The following is a 16,025-nucleotide window of genomic DNA, read 5'->3' as shown; positions in this document are numbered from 1 at the left end:
AAGTCTAACGAAAATGAGCATTAATATATTAAGAAATAATACAAAACTCAAATCCAAAATTAAACATAATGAACATATTAAAATACATTTTTAGGGATGAAAAACAAACAAAAAAAAGACAAAAAGCACCATCATACTAAGAAAAAGGACACCCCCAAGACAAGCCACGGATAATGCACAATGAAAATAATGAAAACATTTTTATATTAAAATTAAATGTTCTTTTTTAAAATTTTAAATGGCCATGACAGAAAGGACAAAGACAATGAAAACACAAATATAGTCAAAATACTGGGGTAAAATAGAAGTGTCGAAAAACAGTCAATTTAAAAAATGAGCACATAAATTTTGACCAAGTGTAATGATTATTTTTCTCTCTTCTCAATGGTGGGAACGTTGCCATGGCGACCCCCCCCCCCTTATTTTATCTGGAGCTGGCGCGTCGTCGTGTGCTCGTGCGTGCACGGCGCTGTCCCACAAACTCACGCACAACCCCCATCCACTCTTGAATGCTCCTCTTCCACTGTCATTCCAGATTGCTCGTCTTCCTCGTGGCCACCTCCAGCTTGAGGAGGAGATAATAACTACGTGACGGATCTTGCGAGGGTTTGCGGGCGGACGGGGGTCCAGATGGAGGGAGAGAAGCCGAGTCGTGCTCCATTTTGCATTTGGGCAAAATAAATGCGGCTACAATAAAGAATTCATGACAAAGTGGCTGAATAATTACACAGCGTCGACTTAATGCAGCGCACAGTCAGTTCAGGTAGTCCAGTCTACATCGTGGAGTCGGTGCTTCAACCTACTCATAATCTATAGGATATATTGTGTGGAAAGTAGTGCTGCAACGATTAATCAATTAACTTGAGTAATTTGATTAGAAAAAAAGCTTTAAATCAGATCTTGCTGCTTTGAATACTCGTTTAATTAGAGTGGCGTGTAATGGTTTGTTTTGAAAGTGTTTGAATTTAGTTTTATTGATTCGGGTGGATACACTGCCTTCTATGGGCAACAGTGAATATGACAAGTCATTTATAATGGCTGAATCCAGCTGCTCCCTGTTAAGACCAACATAAGGTAAGTTTTTGTTTGAAGAATCGATAGCTCCAGCCCTAGCGGAAAGAAGCCATAATCATGGCCAGGCTGCTGGAATAATAATGCATGATGTGAGAAATCCGCCTGATACGTTATGAAGGGCACAAAGGAAAATAAATATCACGGCATGAGAACAAATGTATTGTATGAAAATTGATCAAACATCATGGGAAAAAGGTTGCCTGGCACTGCCAGACTGTTCTCCCTGTATTTTTCAAACACTGAGAGAAAAGTCTGGGAACCAGCCCATTAACGGCCTCTCGAGCAGGTACAAAATCAATCGACAAATCAGATTCGTTTATTTGCGTGACGTGTTCTTAACGAGCAACATCACTCTTGCGCGTCAGACGTCGTCTCCACAACAACACAGATGGTGAACAGGAGAGCCGAGAATATGTTCCAATCCACGGTAAAATCAGTTTTAAATTACCAAAAACACATCGAAACGAGTCATTGACAACACTCTGTCTCGCGCTAGCCATGTTGAATAAACTCCGCTCTCCTCGTATGTTTACTTCCGCGCGCAAGTCCCTCGTCCTGCCCTCGTCGTTTTACTAACGTCACGTCTGCCAGTCGCTGATTGGTCCACTCCGCTGTCTGTTGCTTGCTCCACCCTGGAAATTGTATCAGCTGAATGGTGGCCAGACTCAATAGCTGGAACAGCGGTGAGTCTGGGGTACCAGGCAAGGAAAAGGGCTCAATTGAAAATAGGGCAAAAATATTTCCAATCAAATAGGAAACATAAATATTAGACAACGATAAAGATAATGAAAGACAAATTTAAAATTGAAAAACATTTGATTAAAACAGAAGGATATTAAATGAAATCTGAAAAAAAAATGTTAGAAAAAAGACCCCCCAAATTCCCCAAGGGAAAACATCAGAAAGCAACATAAAATGTTTTGTAAAACACACATTTGACAAAAAACTTTAGATGAATATTACAAAAAAATATTAACTATAAAATGAAAAATGTAAAAATATTTAGCAATATTAAAATAAACACACAATTAAAATAAACACACAATTAAAAATAAGTACGACACATGCCAAGATAATGCAAGGTACCAAATACTGTAATAAAACAATATAGTAAATACACAAAACACATAAAAAGGGAAAAAAGTAAGTCCGGAATATTACCCAAAAAATGCTACATATTACTCAAAGAATACATGACAAATTGACATTAGAAAGAAAATATTTAAAAAATATATGGTGGAAAACACTCAGGTGACTTGAAGTTCTGCTCTGGGACCCCCAATTTAGCCAACTTTCAAAATTGTCCGATATGCATGTGTGATACATCATTGGAAAGCTTAAAATCTCAATTTTCTGGGGGAATAAACATTTTGAACTGGAGGGCATTTTGACAAAAAAAAAAAAAAAAAAGTTTTTTAAACAGCAAAATCCCATCTGGAGGCGAGAGCAGAATTACAGACGCCATGACTTTAACGAGATATTAACGAGTGCTTACCTTGTTTCAATCCAAAACCTCCAGGTAGCATGTATCACTGAGTGTCAAGACACAGCTGTGAATGGCCACAGCTGGATTTTTGGGGGATTTTATGGGTGAAACATGGGAATTTAACAAGGGTCGCGATGCAGAAATCATAGACATCAAGGAGTGGTCGAGAGTTTCTTTTTCATATATTTATCCTTTTAAACGTTTTTTTTTTTCCAAATTTTTTTTGTTTGGATCGATCATTTATCATCTAACATATCGGCGAAAATGTGACAGTAACAAAAAAAAAATACAATCAAGCGATAGTTATGAGGTAGATATCCGTGACTTTTTTTACAAACGCCATTTTTTTCATTGTGAGATAATTTTTTTAAAAGTTTAAAATATTTGAGTGAATAATTTTTTTAAAGTTGTTTTTTTTTTTTTTTTTAAACGAAATATGAGACATCAATTAATGATTCTAAGCTAAAACGACATTTTGAATAATAAATACAGTAATTAATTACCTTTGTTTCATGGCTGGGTTGAAACAAAAGCGGTTGTGCGACGTCTGTAAACGGGGGTTTTCAGAGTAAAACGGACAAATTAAAAATAGTTCGGGGGCTTAATGCGCTATGAATCTGCTATAGCAGCATATAGAGATGTTGTTTTATCAAACACAACAGTTGTTTCAGCGTAAAATAAAGCAGTTTATTTTAAAGAGGGGTGCAAGAGCTTGGAAGATATGGGCATTTGGAATGTGGTCAACCATTTTGGAACACCCTGTATGTTTAAGCTGAAACAACTGTTGTGTTTGATAGAACAATATGTCTATATGCTGCCATAGCAGATTCATGGCGCACTAAGCCTTCAAACTATTTTTGTCCGTTTTACCCTGAAAACCCCCGTTTACAGACGTCGCGCAACTGCTTTTGTTTCAACCTAGCCATAAAAAGAAGGAAAGTAATTGTATTTATTATTCAAAATGTCTGTCATTTTTAGCTTAGAATCATTAATTGATGTCTAATATTTAGTTTAAAAAAACAAAACGACTTCAAAAAATTATTCACTCGCATATTTTAAACTTTTAAAATGACGTCACAATGAAAAATTTGGCCTCTGTGAAAAAAAAAGTCACGGATATCTACCTCATAACTATCGCTTAATTGTATTTTTTTTTGTTACTGTCGCATTTCCCCGATATGTTAGATGATGAATAATCGATCCAAACAAAGAAAAATTGAAAAATAACATTCAAAAGGGTAACGATATGAAAAAGAAAATCTCAACTACTCCTTGTTGTCTGCAGTTTCTGCACCGCGACCCTTGTTATATAACCATGTTTCACCCATAAAATCCCCCAAAAATCCAGTTGTGGCCATTCACAGCTGTCTCTTGACACTCGGTGATACATGCTACATGGAGTTTTTGGATCAAAACAAGGTAAGTACGCGATAATATCTCGTTAAAATCGTGGCGTCTTTAATTCTGCTCTCACCTCCAGTTAGGGTTTTGCTGTTTAAAAAAAAAAAAAATCCCCTCCAGTTCAAAATTTTTCTTCCCCCAGAAAATTGAGATTTTAAGCTTTCCAATGATGCATCACACATGCAAATTGGACAGTTTTGAGATTTGGCCAAATTGGGGGTCTCATAGCGGAACTTCAAGTCACCGTAGTGTTTTCCGCCATATATATATTTCTATATGACAGCACAAAACATACACAATGGTCAGAATTATTACATGAACCAAAGAAAATATTTGATGAAAATGTATTTTAAAAAATATGAGGGATGTCTACTGCCATGTACAATTACAAAAATATGTCGCCATCATCTTTGTTTTCTTCTTTAATTGTTTTTCTCAGCTGCATCCTCTGCATTGTACTCAAATGTTGAAAGAAGCCACAGATGCCACAGAGCTTAATGATACAGATCTTTTATTTCCAATAGCATTGCTTCACTCTTCCAGGACTGAAACAATTGCTCCCCAGCTTAGAAAAAAAACACTTGTGAATAAATTCTCTTTATTTAAAAAATAATCCAAATTGATAAATACGCAGCTTGATTTCAACACAGAGAGAAAACACACATTTGCCCCACGTATCATCATTTGTGATCATTAGTCATATTAGTAACAAGTTCATCATTTGATATATATATATATTTTTTTTTTGTAGCTCCGAGCGTCGCTTATGTCATTTTGCATCGAGTTGACATCATTCGTGTTAATTGAGAAGCATGCAGACCTCCAATGCGACCATTCACGACAACACAAGACAGCCAATGTGAGGGCCAAGATGGAGGATCGGGAAAGATGAGTCATGAAAAAGATGAAAGGAGGGTGGTTCAGATGAAGTGGCAGCGCACTGGATAAGTGGGGTCAAAATGAGCTGACAAGAGGAAGAGAAAAGAGGGGAGTCACGGAGCCTCGGGACTGCCAGATCAATAACTTTTCCACTCGGACAAAGGTGATCCATAATCTACAAGTCACATGACGCACACTCACACACAGACATTCATTTTATTACCAAGATGAGTGCTTCTGTCTAAAACACACTTTTTTGCATGTTTTTTTGTTGTTGTTGTCATCACCCAGGTTTTCGCACAGCACACAAAAAAGCCAAGTACGATAGAGTTACACGACACCGGTTGAAAGAGAGGGGGAAGGGCTTGATGATGTGGACCAATGGGGGAGAAAGAATGGTTTTACACGGACTGCAATATCAGTTTTCCATGTGGACAGGGGCTTCACACTGGCGTGGCCGCTTTAGACCACCTCGTTATCAGTGTGGAAGAGCTCCGTGACCACATAGTGGTATATACAGTATTCCTGCCATTGGAGGACATATTTTGCCACTAAAACATATACATTAGTGTTCTGTCATAGGAAAGACGCTAGCCAAATTAGGCATCATCCTACTGGTATTGGATTTATCGCATTCACGCCTGTAACGTTTCAGAGCTGAGACAACATTAGAACTTTTGGCTCATCTGCTTGATTGAGATGTTTTGTCCTAAAACCTCTACCCTGACAAGTATGCTCCAAAGCAGTCACTCTGAAGGACTATTGCTGAAAAAATAAATAAATAAATACTCCACCACTCTGAACCGAGCCTCCCCTTAGAGGGCTCCCTTCCTTCCAGCCATTACATGACAGATGGACACTATCATCTCACTAAGTTGCCCCCCAGACACTAAGTTGCTGATAACAAGTGAAGTCAATTTAACCGTCTGCTATTTGCCAAGAAGCCTCACAACTCCCCTGCAAGTCTTGAATCTATGGGATTTATGTGGGAAAATGTGTCTTTGAGAGCTCTAGCCAAAACTCCAAAAAAGATGACCTAAAAAATGTATTATTTAGGAAAAGCGTGCCTTGATTTTTTCTCATCTTTTTATGTGAGCCAAAACCAAATTTTAAGAAGATCAGAGTGAAGTTGCAGTCCATGTAAAAGGTTATATTACTTGTCCTTTTTGGAGTTAAACCCCTAGCCTTATCAGAAGCCCTTCCATAGAAAAAACATTCTTGTTGGAGTCAAGGCAGTTATAACCCATATCCCAACTGTCAAGCCCTGACTCAACTTATAATTTCTATGACATTGCAGTTCAGGTGAACGCCCACGTTCTGCCAACCAGATAGCGTATACACAACAACATGGCTCCTCGTGACTATGTGACACAGGACTTGCGGAAGAAGACGTTGGGGGCAATGAGCACAGAAGGTCACCAGGACACACAGGCATACACGCGTACACACAGATACAAAACAAACACACCCACGGACACGGAAACACACGCGGATAAAGGAAACACAGACGTAACGTGTGTGACTCGATGATTTTAAAGCTCATGACGGCAAATCTCTAAATAAAAATCCTATTTTTGGTGGGGATGCATTCGCCACTGAAAAGTCCAACAGTTTGTTTGGAGTCACTCGCATTTCCGGTAGAAAATGCTCCATCCTAGGAATGTTTAAAGAATAGCCATGAGGACGACGGGAAGCATGAGGAAGACCGACACAAGGTTACACTCACGCCACAGTCAGTCCTGTCCAGGTTCCTCTTACATCACTGATGACCATGTCGCTTCTCCTTCTTCTGGAGGGCACTGTCAAATTCTTCAGAGGCTGGGAAGGCCCAGAGAATCCAACAAGTCCAACTACCTTGTAAGATACGGTACATCTTCTTCTCTGACAGTCTGTACAAGAGCTTTTGGTCCTGCTCCAGGTGACTGCTTCGAATGGCTTAATTTTTTTTCTTTTTTCTAAAGAGTTTATCACATCACACGCCTCCTAGATCAAATACTACACGTCAAGTACACACATACAGCAAACCAATTGCATGTTGGTGTGTTGTCTCAGCTGCCGCGTGGTTACGTTTTTTCATCCGTCGACAGATTGAGCTGGAGCGCCAAAATGTCGAGTGTATCTGCGAGTCTCTCTTTGATGGAAAAAGATGTATTCACAGATGAGAGGAAAAAGGAAAAGTCTGGAGGTGGAGAGACTGTGTGGACCTGTGAAAAAAGAGGAAATGAGGAGATGATGATGAGAGGAATTAGGCCGCCGACAGCGGGCGCTTGCATGTACTAGGGAAGGGAAAGAAAAGGCTTTGAGGCATTGCATAAGAACTCAAGAGAGCGCCCACATCTGACAGACCCTTTATCGCACGCAGGCTTTTACACACTTAACCGCCACTTCAACCAACTAATTCTAACACTAACACTGTCCGAAACCCATTACCATAGCACTAACAAAAGTATAAACAACTGTGCTCTGACCTCAAACGCAAATTTTAACCCTAACCTAAAATTCAAGCTCTAAACAAGATACTTAAAATGACCCAAATGTTGGTTCATAAACTTAGCTCCATTTCCAACTAAAACTCTTCACCTAAACCAAAACTCATACAAAAACTCCAATGTCAATTCTGTTACATCTTTAACCCTTCGCTTTAACTATAGCTCAAACCCGATAATACACCAAACCCTTTGTCAACCCTTAATCCCTAACACAAAACCAAATCCATGCTCACAAACCCAAATCGAACTAGTAGGAATCCATGTAAACCTGTCCTTGTTCTGACATGCAGCTAGTTTCCACAAAACAACATGGCTGCTTGGGAAAAACTTGCATAAGGCATGTATTACAAGATGATATCAAGGTCTCCATTTGAAAAATACCCACATGTGACAACTTGCATTATCGACACGTTTGCTGTCAGGTTCAGCTTTCACACACTTGACCCGTTTTAATGCTCATTCCGCCGAAAAACACTTGGCCCGAGGAAGTGTGATCAAATAGACTGACACAATGCAAACAAAAAGAGACAATACAAGGGGGGAAATAAAACAACTGACCCATTTAATCAGAGTGAGGACTGTCCACCACGATATGCGGCTTGGACGACGGTGACGCTTCGCCCTTTGTTGACACAAACGTTCCGATTGCTTTTTCCTGCCCAGAAGGGAAAAAAATGATCAAAGATCCAGGATAAGCTTAGGCTTTAGAATTAGTAAACTTAAAACTTGACCTCAAATGTTGCTATAGAAAAAGTGTGCACATTACCTCCACCAGCTGATGCCAGTGTTCTATTGGCTTGCGTGGATTGGCCAACATGGCTGTCCAGTGCTCCCTTCCTGGGCCGTCTGCATCGCTGCCAACGCGGCACATTCCTATCACCTCATTATGACCGATGCTGACGGGACAAAAGAAAATCAGATGTCATGACTATTCATGGTAGGTGGGCCTGCAGCTCCAAGACAAGTCTCACCAGTCATAGTCCATCACGGCAATGACAATGGACACGCTCTCAATATTCTCGTTGGGAATGTCGAACACTAGTGCCTCATTGTAGGTAGGATTCAGCGTATTCTTTTTGATGGACGTCTTCCTTTTCTTCAGCCGGCGACCGTCACAGATCAGTGAGGCCTTCACATAAGGGTCTGCAGGGAAGAAGCACACGTTCCGAGAATTAGTCCGAAAGAGAACATAACGTGAGGTCACCTTAGGAACCGCGACGGATAAAATAGCAGCAGGTTCATTTGCTTTGTTATTTATTCAGCATGCCGCCCTGGGAAACACACGCCCACGCCGTTTTTCTTTCCACCCTCTGTTTCCCGAGCGTCTGTCTCGCACTGTCGGGATCACACTGGTGATAACAGTTGCTATCTCGTTTATTCCAGGAGGGCGCCGCCGCTAACGTTACCGCCGCCACCGTTGCTGCTCCCCGAGTGACGAGTAATAAAATAGCTGTCAGTCAAAGATGGCGGTTAACAGGTGTCGCTTTTTCGGGAAGAAAAAAAAAAAAAACAAGTAACAATGTACATTCTGCTTTAGGGAAGCAAAAATAGACATGACCTTACAAAAATAGAGTCAGGCTCCCCTGGGCCCAAAACTAGTCAGGTCTATTTGATGCTTTTCCTGAAGAAAAACTGGTCAGGTCTGTATGAGTCCCTTACCAGGGGAAAAAAAATCACACAGTTCCAGTTACTTGAAAACCAGTCAGGTACGGGTTAGCTCTTTATCCAGGAAGCCAGTTCTTCAGTATATTGGTTCGAGATCTAAGAAACTGCTCAAGTCCCATGACTGAATTGGAATGATTATTACCAAATACAACCAAGTATTTCCGGATAAACCTTAATGGTGAAAAAACGAACTACAGAAATAATTCAAGCACAGTATACATTAGTATTTTACCTGAGAAACTGGGCAGATACAATGTAGCGCTTTAGCCAAGAAACTGAAGAAACTCAAGAAACATAAGTCCTTTATCTGAAAACCTACATTAGTTCATCCGAAAAATACTTTAGCAGGTATCCAAGAAAACCATTCAGGTTCATCTTTGTCATTTTAGTTTTCATTTCAGTCGTTTGTCTGACAAAAAGTCCACATTAGTTCTTTAACAGAGAAATCCACATAGTTCTTTGTGATGCTTTAACCCTTTAACACCTAAGCCTATTTTGGCCGAATTTGCATGCATTTGATGTTGCCTTTATATTTCAAAGAAAAAATTGTTTACAATGGCCAAGTTGGGTCCCTTTTTTCAGGACACCTTGAACTTCATGTCCAAACTGTTGTTTTCTTTACTGACCAATTATAATCCACAGTTTGGACCCAAAAAGACCAAAAAATCGCCAAATCTTTTTTCAAAATTTGTAATCTTGATGTCCAATTGACAACCAAACATGCTCGACCAACCGTTTTGAAGCTTGATAATATTTATTCAACTTGTTAGGATAAACATTCAATAGAAAAAAATAAGATTGAATAGTTTTATGTTTGACAATTCAACACAAACAGCAGGTATGGTCATAGGCGTTTTTGGCCTTTACACATACTATGGTCAAAACAGGTTATATACAGTGCAAAATAGTGAGGGAAAAAAATTATATATATCATCTAACATAAAAAGGGTTTGGAGGATATCTCTTTGTGAAGTTAGGTGTTGTACCCATCACCTTATCAAAAGTACATACGTACATGCAATCAAGCTTCTCGAACACACATCTACATAAAGAGTTAAAAGATTGTAGTGAAGAAAAAATATATAACACAGAAAAAAAGTATTTTAACAAATATTGACTAGTAGTTCAGTTCAATTGAAAATTTTCAGGACTGCGACCCATTAAAGTTTTTTTTTTTTTTTTTTTTTTTTTTTTTTGCGCACTCAATAAAGCTTCTTCTTGAACAGGTCATGGAGCTGCGTCACACACAACGTCACACAGCCTACTCTTTCGCCGTTTGCGTGCTGCTGTCACTTCTACTCGCCGAGACGCCGACTCAGCCAAAGAAAACAATGACAAATACGGCTCATCTTCTTCCTTGAGTTAATGAAATAATTAATTAGCTTGCACTAAATGTAATTTTAGATTCATTCTGCACGTTTCAAAGTCGCTCGCTCAAACCAACCGGCCGTTGCTTGCTTCGCATGCTTCCCTTTCATTAGTTGGCGCCTCGCTGGGAAATTTATTGAAAATGATCACATTCGGTTTGTCCTTCGGGACAACACAACGGCTCTTGGGAGATGTAGTCTTTTGTGCTGCTTTCGGTTTTGAAAAAGGACAAGAAATGATGGAAATATGGAGATAGATACATGGTCCATGCTGCGTTTTAATGCATATTTATGAGTGCAATACAACTATAAAACTCAAATGACATTATCTCCCGTTTTTCTTGGTCGATTGACCTCAACTAAAAACTGCTGTGGGCATCAACTTCCACATTTTCAAATGAGACCAACCAGCTGTACGTGGGTGACGTAATTACAGTGTGACGAAGCTTCAAAGACGATATGCGTAAACGCGTCGCTGCTGACACGTTCGGTGTTAAAGGGTTAAAAAAGAAACAGTCTGTGCTTGTTCTTTTAAATCTTTGACATTCTTTGAGGTCTACATTAGTCTTCTACCTGAGAAACCGGTCAGGTCCATGGCTTTAAGGTTGGTGGCCTTGATGACAGTGGCTGTGAGTCTGCCAGCTGTGGGCAGGTAACACAGCGAAAAGTTGAGCTCCCCGAGGTCGGCTTTCTCCTGTGGATTTGGAGAAAAACACAAGTCAGAGGATAGTGGTGGGAGGCTAAAGGAAGAAGGTGGTTAGTAGGTTTCGAGGCGGCTGGGGGAGATGCCATTGTCAATAAATCATGCGCCAATCTGTCGCTGCCAACTGGAGGCGACGACTCGTTTGTGTTTTTCACGCCTCGCATCCATTTTGGGTCGATACCTCCTCTGCGAGACTGAAGTTATTTAATGAATGAGATGTCTATGAGTTGTCTCATTGTATGAATATTTTATTGGTCTCTGTCTTTTTCTTCATCTGTAAGCTATCCACGTCTAACATTGATTAGTCACCCAAACCAACGCACGGCAGTGTGCGCGCTGCTTGTCAAAATTATCTTGAAGGAACATATGAGAATGGCAGCTGCAGAGGATTCAATGACTAAACGTCAACAGTAGATCAATATTTAATATGTGAATGTGAAATGTGCATTTTTCTAAAATAAGGCAGTACGGTAGGCAACTTAAAAGATGAGCTGTTAATGAGAAGATTGACTGTCCAGTGTGCTTGGTACTGCACTATTCCCTTGATATGGTTTACCCAGTGCATTGGAACCACAAGGGGAACACTTTTAGATCTACAGTATGTTAGCCCTTTCCTAGAAAAACACAGTTTGTCTAGTAAATGGTTTGGACATGACTTCAGCAATCTCCATGGTAGTTCTATTTAAGCTACAAATGTGGGTCATTTTGGTTTCAGGTTAATCTTGAACTAGTTAAGTCCAAGTTCACGCTTTTAGCTGTACGTTAGCCTTATTATGCGTATGTTGGTCCTTTTGGGTTTGATTCTAGTTCTTGATCTGAGAAACCAGTCAGATCCAAGTAAGGCCTTTAAGTTCTACTTAAGTCTACTTTAAGGAAGTAATCAGTTAAGTCCATACAAACTACCATGGGTAGTCTCATCTGGATTCATTTCAAGTTAACCCAAGGCAATTTAAAAACAAAGTTGCCCAAGGTGTGCCTTAGAACTAGTCTTGAAATGGACTGGAACTTGTACTCTGACATATAGAGAACCTGAATAGGGTTTTTGTAGGACTTTCTTTAAATGTAATTAATGGCAGTGACTCACCGCCGTGCCCTCAATAATGTCCCTCCACACGGGTTTGTCTCCGCTGCCCTCGCTGAAGTCCAGCAGGTTGTCCACCACCACTTGTCCAATCAGGTCGTGGCGCGAGAAGCGGTCAAAGTCGTAGACGGAGAAGTGAAGCTTGCGGGAGTGAAGCTCATTAAGAGGCACGCCGAACTGGAATGTCTCGTTGAACACGGGGTTAAGAGTCTTTCTGTGCACCTGCAGGGAAGTCCAGCTCAATTAAATGTCTTTTTTGTTACTTTTGTTTGCGCTCTCTTGCCTTTTTGATGTTGCCAACCATCTTAGAACAGGTCTTATCATCTTTTTTTTTCCTCTTTTCATTCATTTTTCTCCCTCGGTTCCCCAATTGCTTTTCAACCAATGTGATTGTCTTTCTTAAGACTATTTTTTGCCCTCTGGTTCAAGACAAATTTGAATATACTCAGTCTTGCTCTTGGTTTTGGTGTTGATGCCTATTATTCTTTTTTTTTTCTTCTTTTTTTTTTTGCGCAAATATCGGTTGTCGTCTTGTGCAAAACATTATTTTCTCTGTACTGATTAATAGCATTCACCAAGCCACTGCCGCTGATGTTGTTGGTGTCTTTGGTCATTGTGTTCTCTCTTTCTTCTCTATTTCCTCTTAAACCTTATACTATCTCTCCTCAGGCATGTGCGAGCGAGAGAGAGACAGAGAGGGAGAGAGACGCGCACACACACAGGCATGAGGATTGGCAGAATTGCCTAGTTTCCAAAGAAGCTATTAATTCCCATGACACTATCTCTGATTCTAGCTTATCATCTGGCTGCCTCTCCCGCTGTTATCCCGTCTTCGTCACTTAACGCTGTGCATGTTTCATTTCCACATTTTGGCCCACCCACCGGCACATTTTGGGAGCTGGCCTCCGCCTCCACCAACAATAAATGGCCCACACATACTACACTATTGGCACACCACTTGATTAATTACGAGGTCGTAGCCACTGAATTGTCCTTGAGAAAGATGATTAACCTTTCCGCTCGGCCGCAGAGCGCAAAATTAAATTCCTCTCGCTTTCCTGCAGGGACGGAGAATCTATTTGACCTTCGTTTAAATTGTCATATTCTGTCTTAAAGAAATATGAAATTTTCTGTTTGCGTCACAGACATCAAAGACACAAGAGCAAGCACTTCAACATCTTTTTGCTGATCCAGCGCAAGAATTGAAGCGTTTGATGAAATGAGCAAAGACGACGAAGATGCGTTTGTTTCCGATGCTCGCTCAGTCGTTTAAATCCAACCTGAGAGGATATGTCACTCCCGCTTATTATTAGCGCCCCATCATCTCCTGTTAGCGGTGCGAGCTAACGGGAAGCGGATGGAACGGACGGCGATGAGGCAGCGAGTTAAATGACGGCCTGATTCCATTAGTCTCTGTTGCTTTAACACACAGTTGCGACTGCACAATATATAACCTGCATTTCAGATCAGAAAATTGTTTCCAGTGACGACAGTAGTCGATGAAAGAAATTAATAGTTTTTTTTTTTTTTTTTTTAAATGAACCTAAGACGATGCAAATTACTATAAGAAAACCAAGGGCGTAGGTTTGCATAGGGCTGTTAGGGACATAACACTACCAACTTTTCAGGATGTTCAAATTGTCCCTACCAACCTTTAAGCAACCTTATATGCATTATATAATGATAGATTTTCTTCCCATATGTTGTAACGATAGAACTGACCCTACCATTTATTAAGTGAATTATTTTCATTATGTTCAAACTTACATTTACCCCTTTTTACTTTTTCACGTTTGATTAGCTGAGGACTTGACCCACCCCTGACACACACACACGCTCACACTCACGCAGCCCCGACGGAAATACATGTCGACAACATCCCGCCTTCTCCGCCCCTCTCGAAGAGGAGCGATATTAGAAGCTTTTTTTTCGGCAAGCAGCAGCAGCCACTGTAAGTAATGTAAAAATACGTCAATGTAGTGGAGGTGGGGAACACACCAATTCAATTTATTCACACACACATTCATATTTATAAAGTGCACATCATATCTCAGTGCTGAGCCAAGATTATGTGTGAGTCAGGTCTCCTTAAGAAGCTACTAAAAGCTTATAGTCAGGAGCCTGCCAAATTTTGCTACTGAAAGTCCGACTTGCATCAGAGTTAGCGTAACATTAAACTGTGTGAATTTGCTAACCTGCAAAACTCGAGTAGGAAGCTGCTTAGAAGTGTCCTTCTTTTTGTGTTTTCGACTGTTAACATGAATTGAACTGTGAGAAATGTAGTGAACTCCTCTGGAAACGATAGAACCAGAAAAACGTGAGCAAGAAGCTGTTTAGAGAGGGACGGGACCTGTATAACCTCATTTGTTGCTCAAACAACACAACATACACACAACATAATCATAATTAAAAATGTACAAAAAAAAAAAAACATTGGGGGAGGGAGGGATGCCGTGAGCTACCCACACTAGCGTTGCGATCGACTGGTTCGTGAGAAATGTAGCCCTGACCCCTGTTCACCCAATCTGTTTGGTCCTATTAATGTCGCATCCCTGGAAAAAGTTTACATGCAGGTTATGCTGTTATATCGTCCCTACCAATGTTGAGACCAAACCTACGCCCTTGAAGAAAATTAATGAAGAATGAAAGATTATACTCGTGAGATTACAATAGTTGGGTATGGAGCCTTTATCCTCCATTGCTTCAACACTTAGTGACTACACAAAATCACCAAAATTCCTATTTCAGTGTCGCTAGTACAGCCTAAATCTGTTATTGACAACACAGCTCCAAGACAGTGAACCAGTCAAAGTCATCTCATGCCAATTGGAAAATTTCCAGAGTCTACCTTAGTCTGGAACTTCTTCTTGCGATCAGGCAGCAGGTAGATCTTGACGTAAGGGTCAGAAAAGCCGTTGGCGTCCTTGGCGGGTAGATCCAACGCCTTCAGTATCTTCACCACCAACTGCTCCGTGCTGCCACGCGCACACACAGACACGCAAACACACGTCCATGAAGGTGACTATGGCGGATGTACACCGCCCATGTACACAGATAACAAGGTGGGAGGTCGCGTGTCATCAGCGCGACTCCGGACTGGAATAGCGCTTTGCCGTTGTGTGCGTCGCACTATTTAATTAGCAGGCGGCCACTAATCAGACCTCGTTAGGTGGTGTCTGTGCTCATTAGCCGGCGTGTCGCCACTTCATTAGCTGCACACCGTGAACTTTGGGCCACAAATTCTCCGCACCAAATGCCGTGCGACCGATCGGCGTGCGTTTGCCTTTCCATTAATACAATTAGAAGCAATCACATGCAGTCGTGGACTGATGACGCAGATGAAAGGAGATGCTGTGAGAACAAAGTCAGCTGGAATCGAGTAGAAACTAGTGGGCCGTTTACATGGTGACACGGCAACACCAAGACGTAACAATTGTGTTGCGGAATGGCCTTGCCTTTACATGCTGATGGCGAAAATAGAAGGCTAGGACGCAAACTTTTGATTCCGGCCTCCAAAGCGGAACGATTCGATTGCGGGGATTGCTCTGCAACCATGTGCGTGGAACACTCTCGCTCCGATGACGTCAGCACTCACACTCGTCACTTTGGGCGTGCGCAGTTGCTGCTAGTAAACATTCAAAACAGCCAACACAGGGGATGGGCAGCTTTGATGTACTGTTTTTAATCATATTTTTTAATTAAAATATATTTTAATTTTCACGTTTTTGTTCCTTTTAAAGCAAAAGAAAAAAAAACATGGATGACATTGCTTGGAGTTTTTGTTTTTTGACAAGCAATTCCATTCAATCATTTAAACTTGTAAAGAACAGCAAACGTCCAAGAAATACGAGAGACAAATTAAATATACAGGAAAAACCAT

General features: G+C 40.6%; 1 protein-coding gene across 1 annotated transcript in view; it reads right to left on the bottom strand.

The window, feature by feature from the left end:
* Nucleotides 1-4,434: 4,434 nt before the first annotated feature.
* syt3 (synaptotagmin III) overlaps nucleotides 4,435-16,025 on the bottom strand; it is a 29,176-nt gene continuing 17,585 nt past the window's right edge. Inside the window, exons 7-13 of the mRNA XM_057817483.1 lie at nucleotides 14,994-15,120; nucleotides 12,149-12,367; nucleotides 10,935-11,055; nucleotides 8,301-8,472; nucleotides 8,096-8,225; nucleotides 7,888-7,984; nucleotides 4,435-7,044 (exon numbers count right to left, since the gene is read on the bottom strand). Coding sequence (XP_057673466.1) covers nucleotides 7,892-7,984; nucleotides 8,096-8,225; nucleotides 8,301-8,472; nucleotides 10,935-11,055; nucleotides 12,149-12,367; nucleotides 14,994-15,120 — 862 coding nt within the window. The 3' untranslated portion in view covers nucleotides 4,435-7,044; nucleotides 7,888-7,891. The remainder of the gene's footprint in view (nucleotides 7,045-7,887; nucleotides 7,985-8,095; nucleotides 8,226-8,300; nucleotides 8,473-10,934; nucleotides 11,056-12,148; nucleotides 12,368-14,993; nucleotides 15,121-16,025) is intronic.

The sequence above is a fragment of the Corythoichthys intestinalis genome, chromosome 16 (genome assembly GCF_030265065.1).
Source record: "Corythoichthys intestinalis isolate RoL2023-P3 chromosome 16, ASM3026506v1, whole genome shotgun sequence".
In the NCBI taxonomy this organism is placed as follows: Eukaryota; Metazoa; Chordata; class Actinopteri; order Syngnathiformes; family Syngnathidae; genus Corythoichthys; species Corythoichthys intestinalis.
This window is presented reverse-complemented; position numbering and strand designations above follow the sequence as displayed.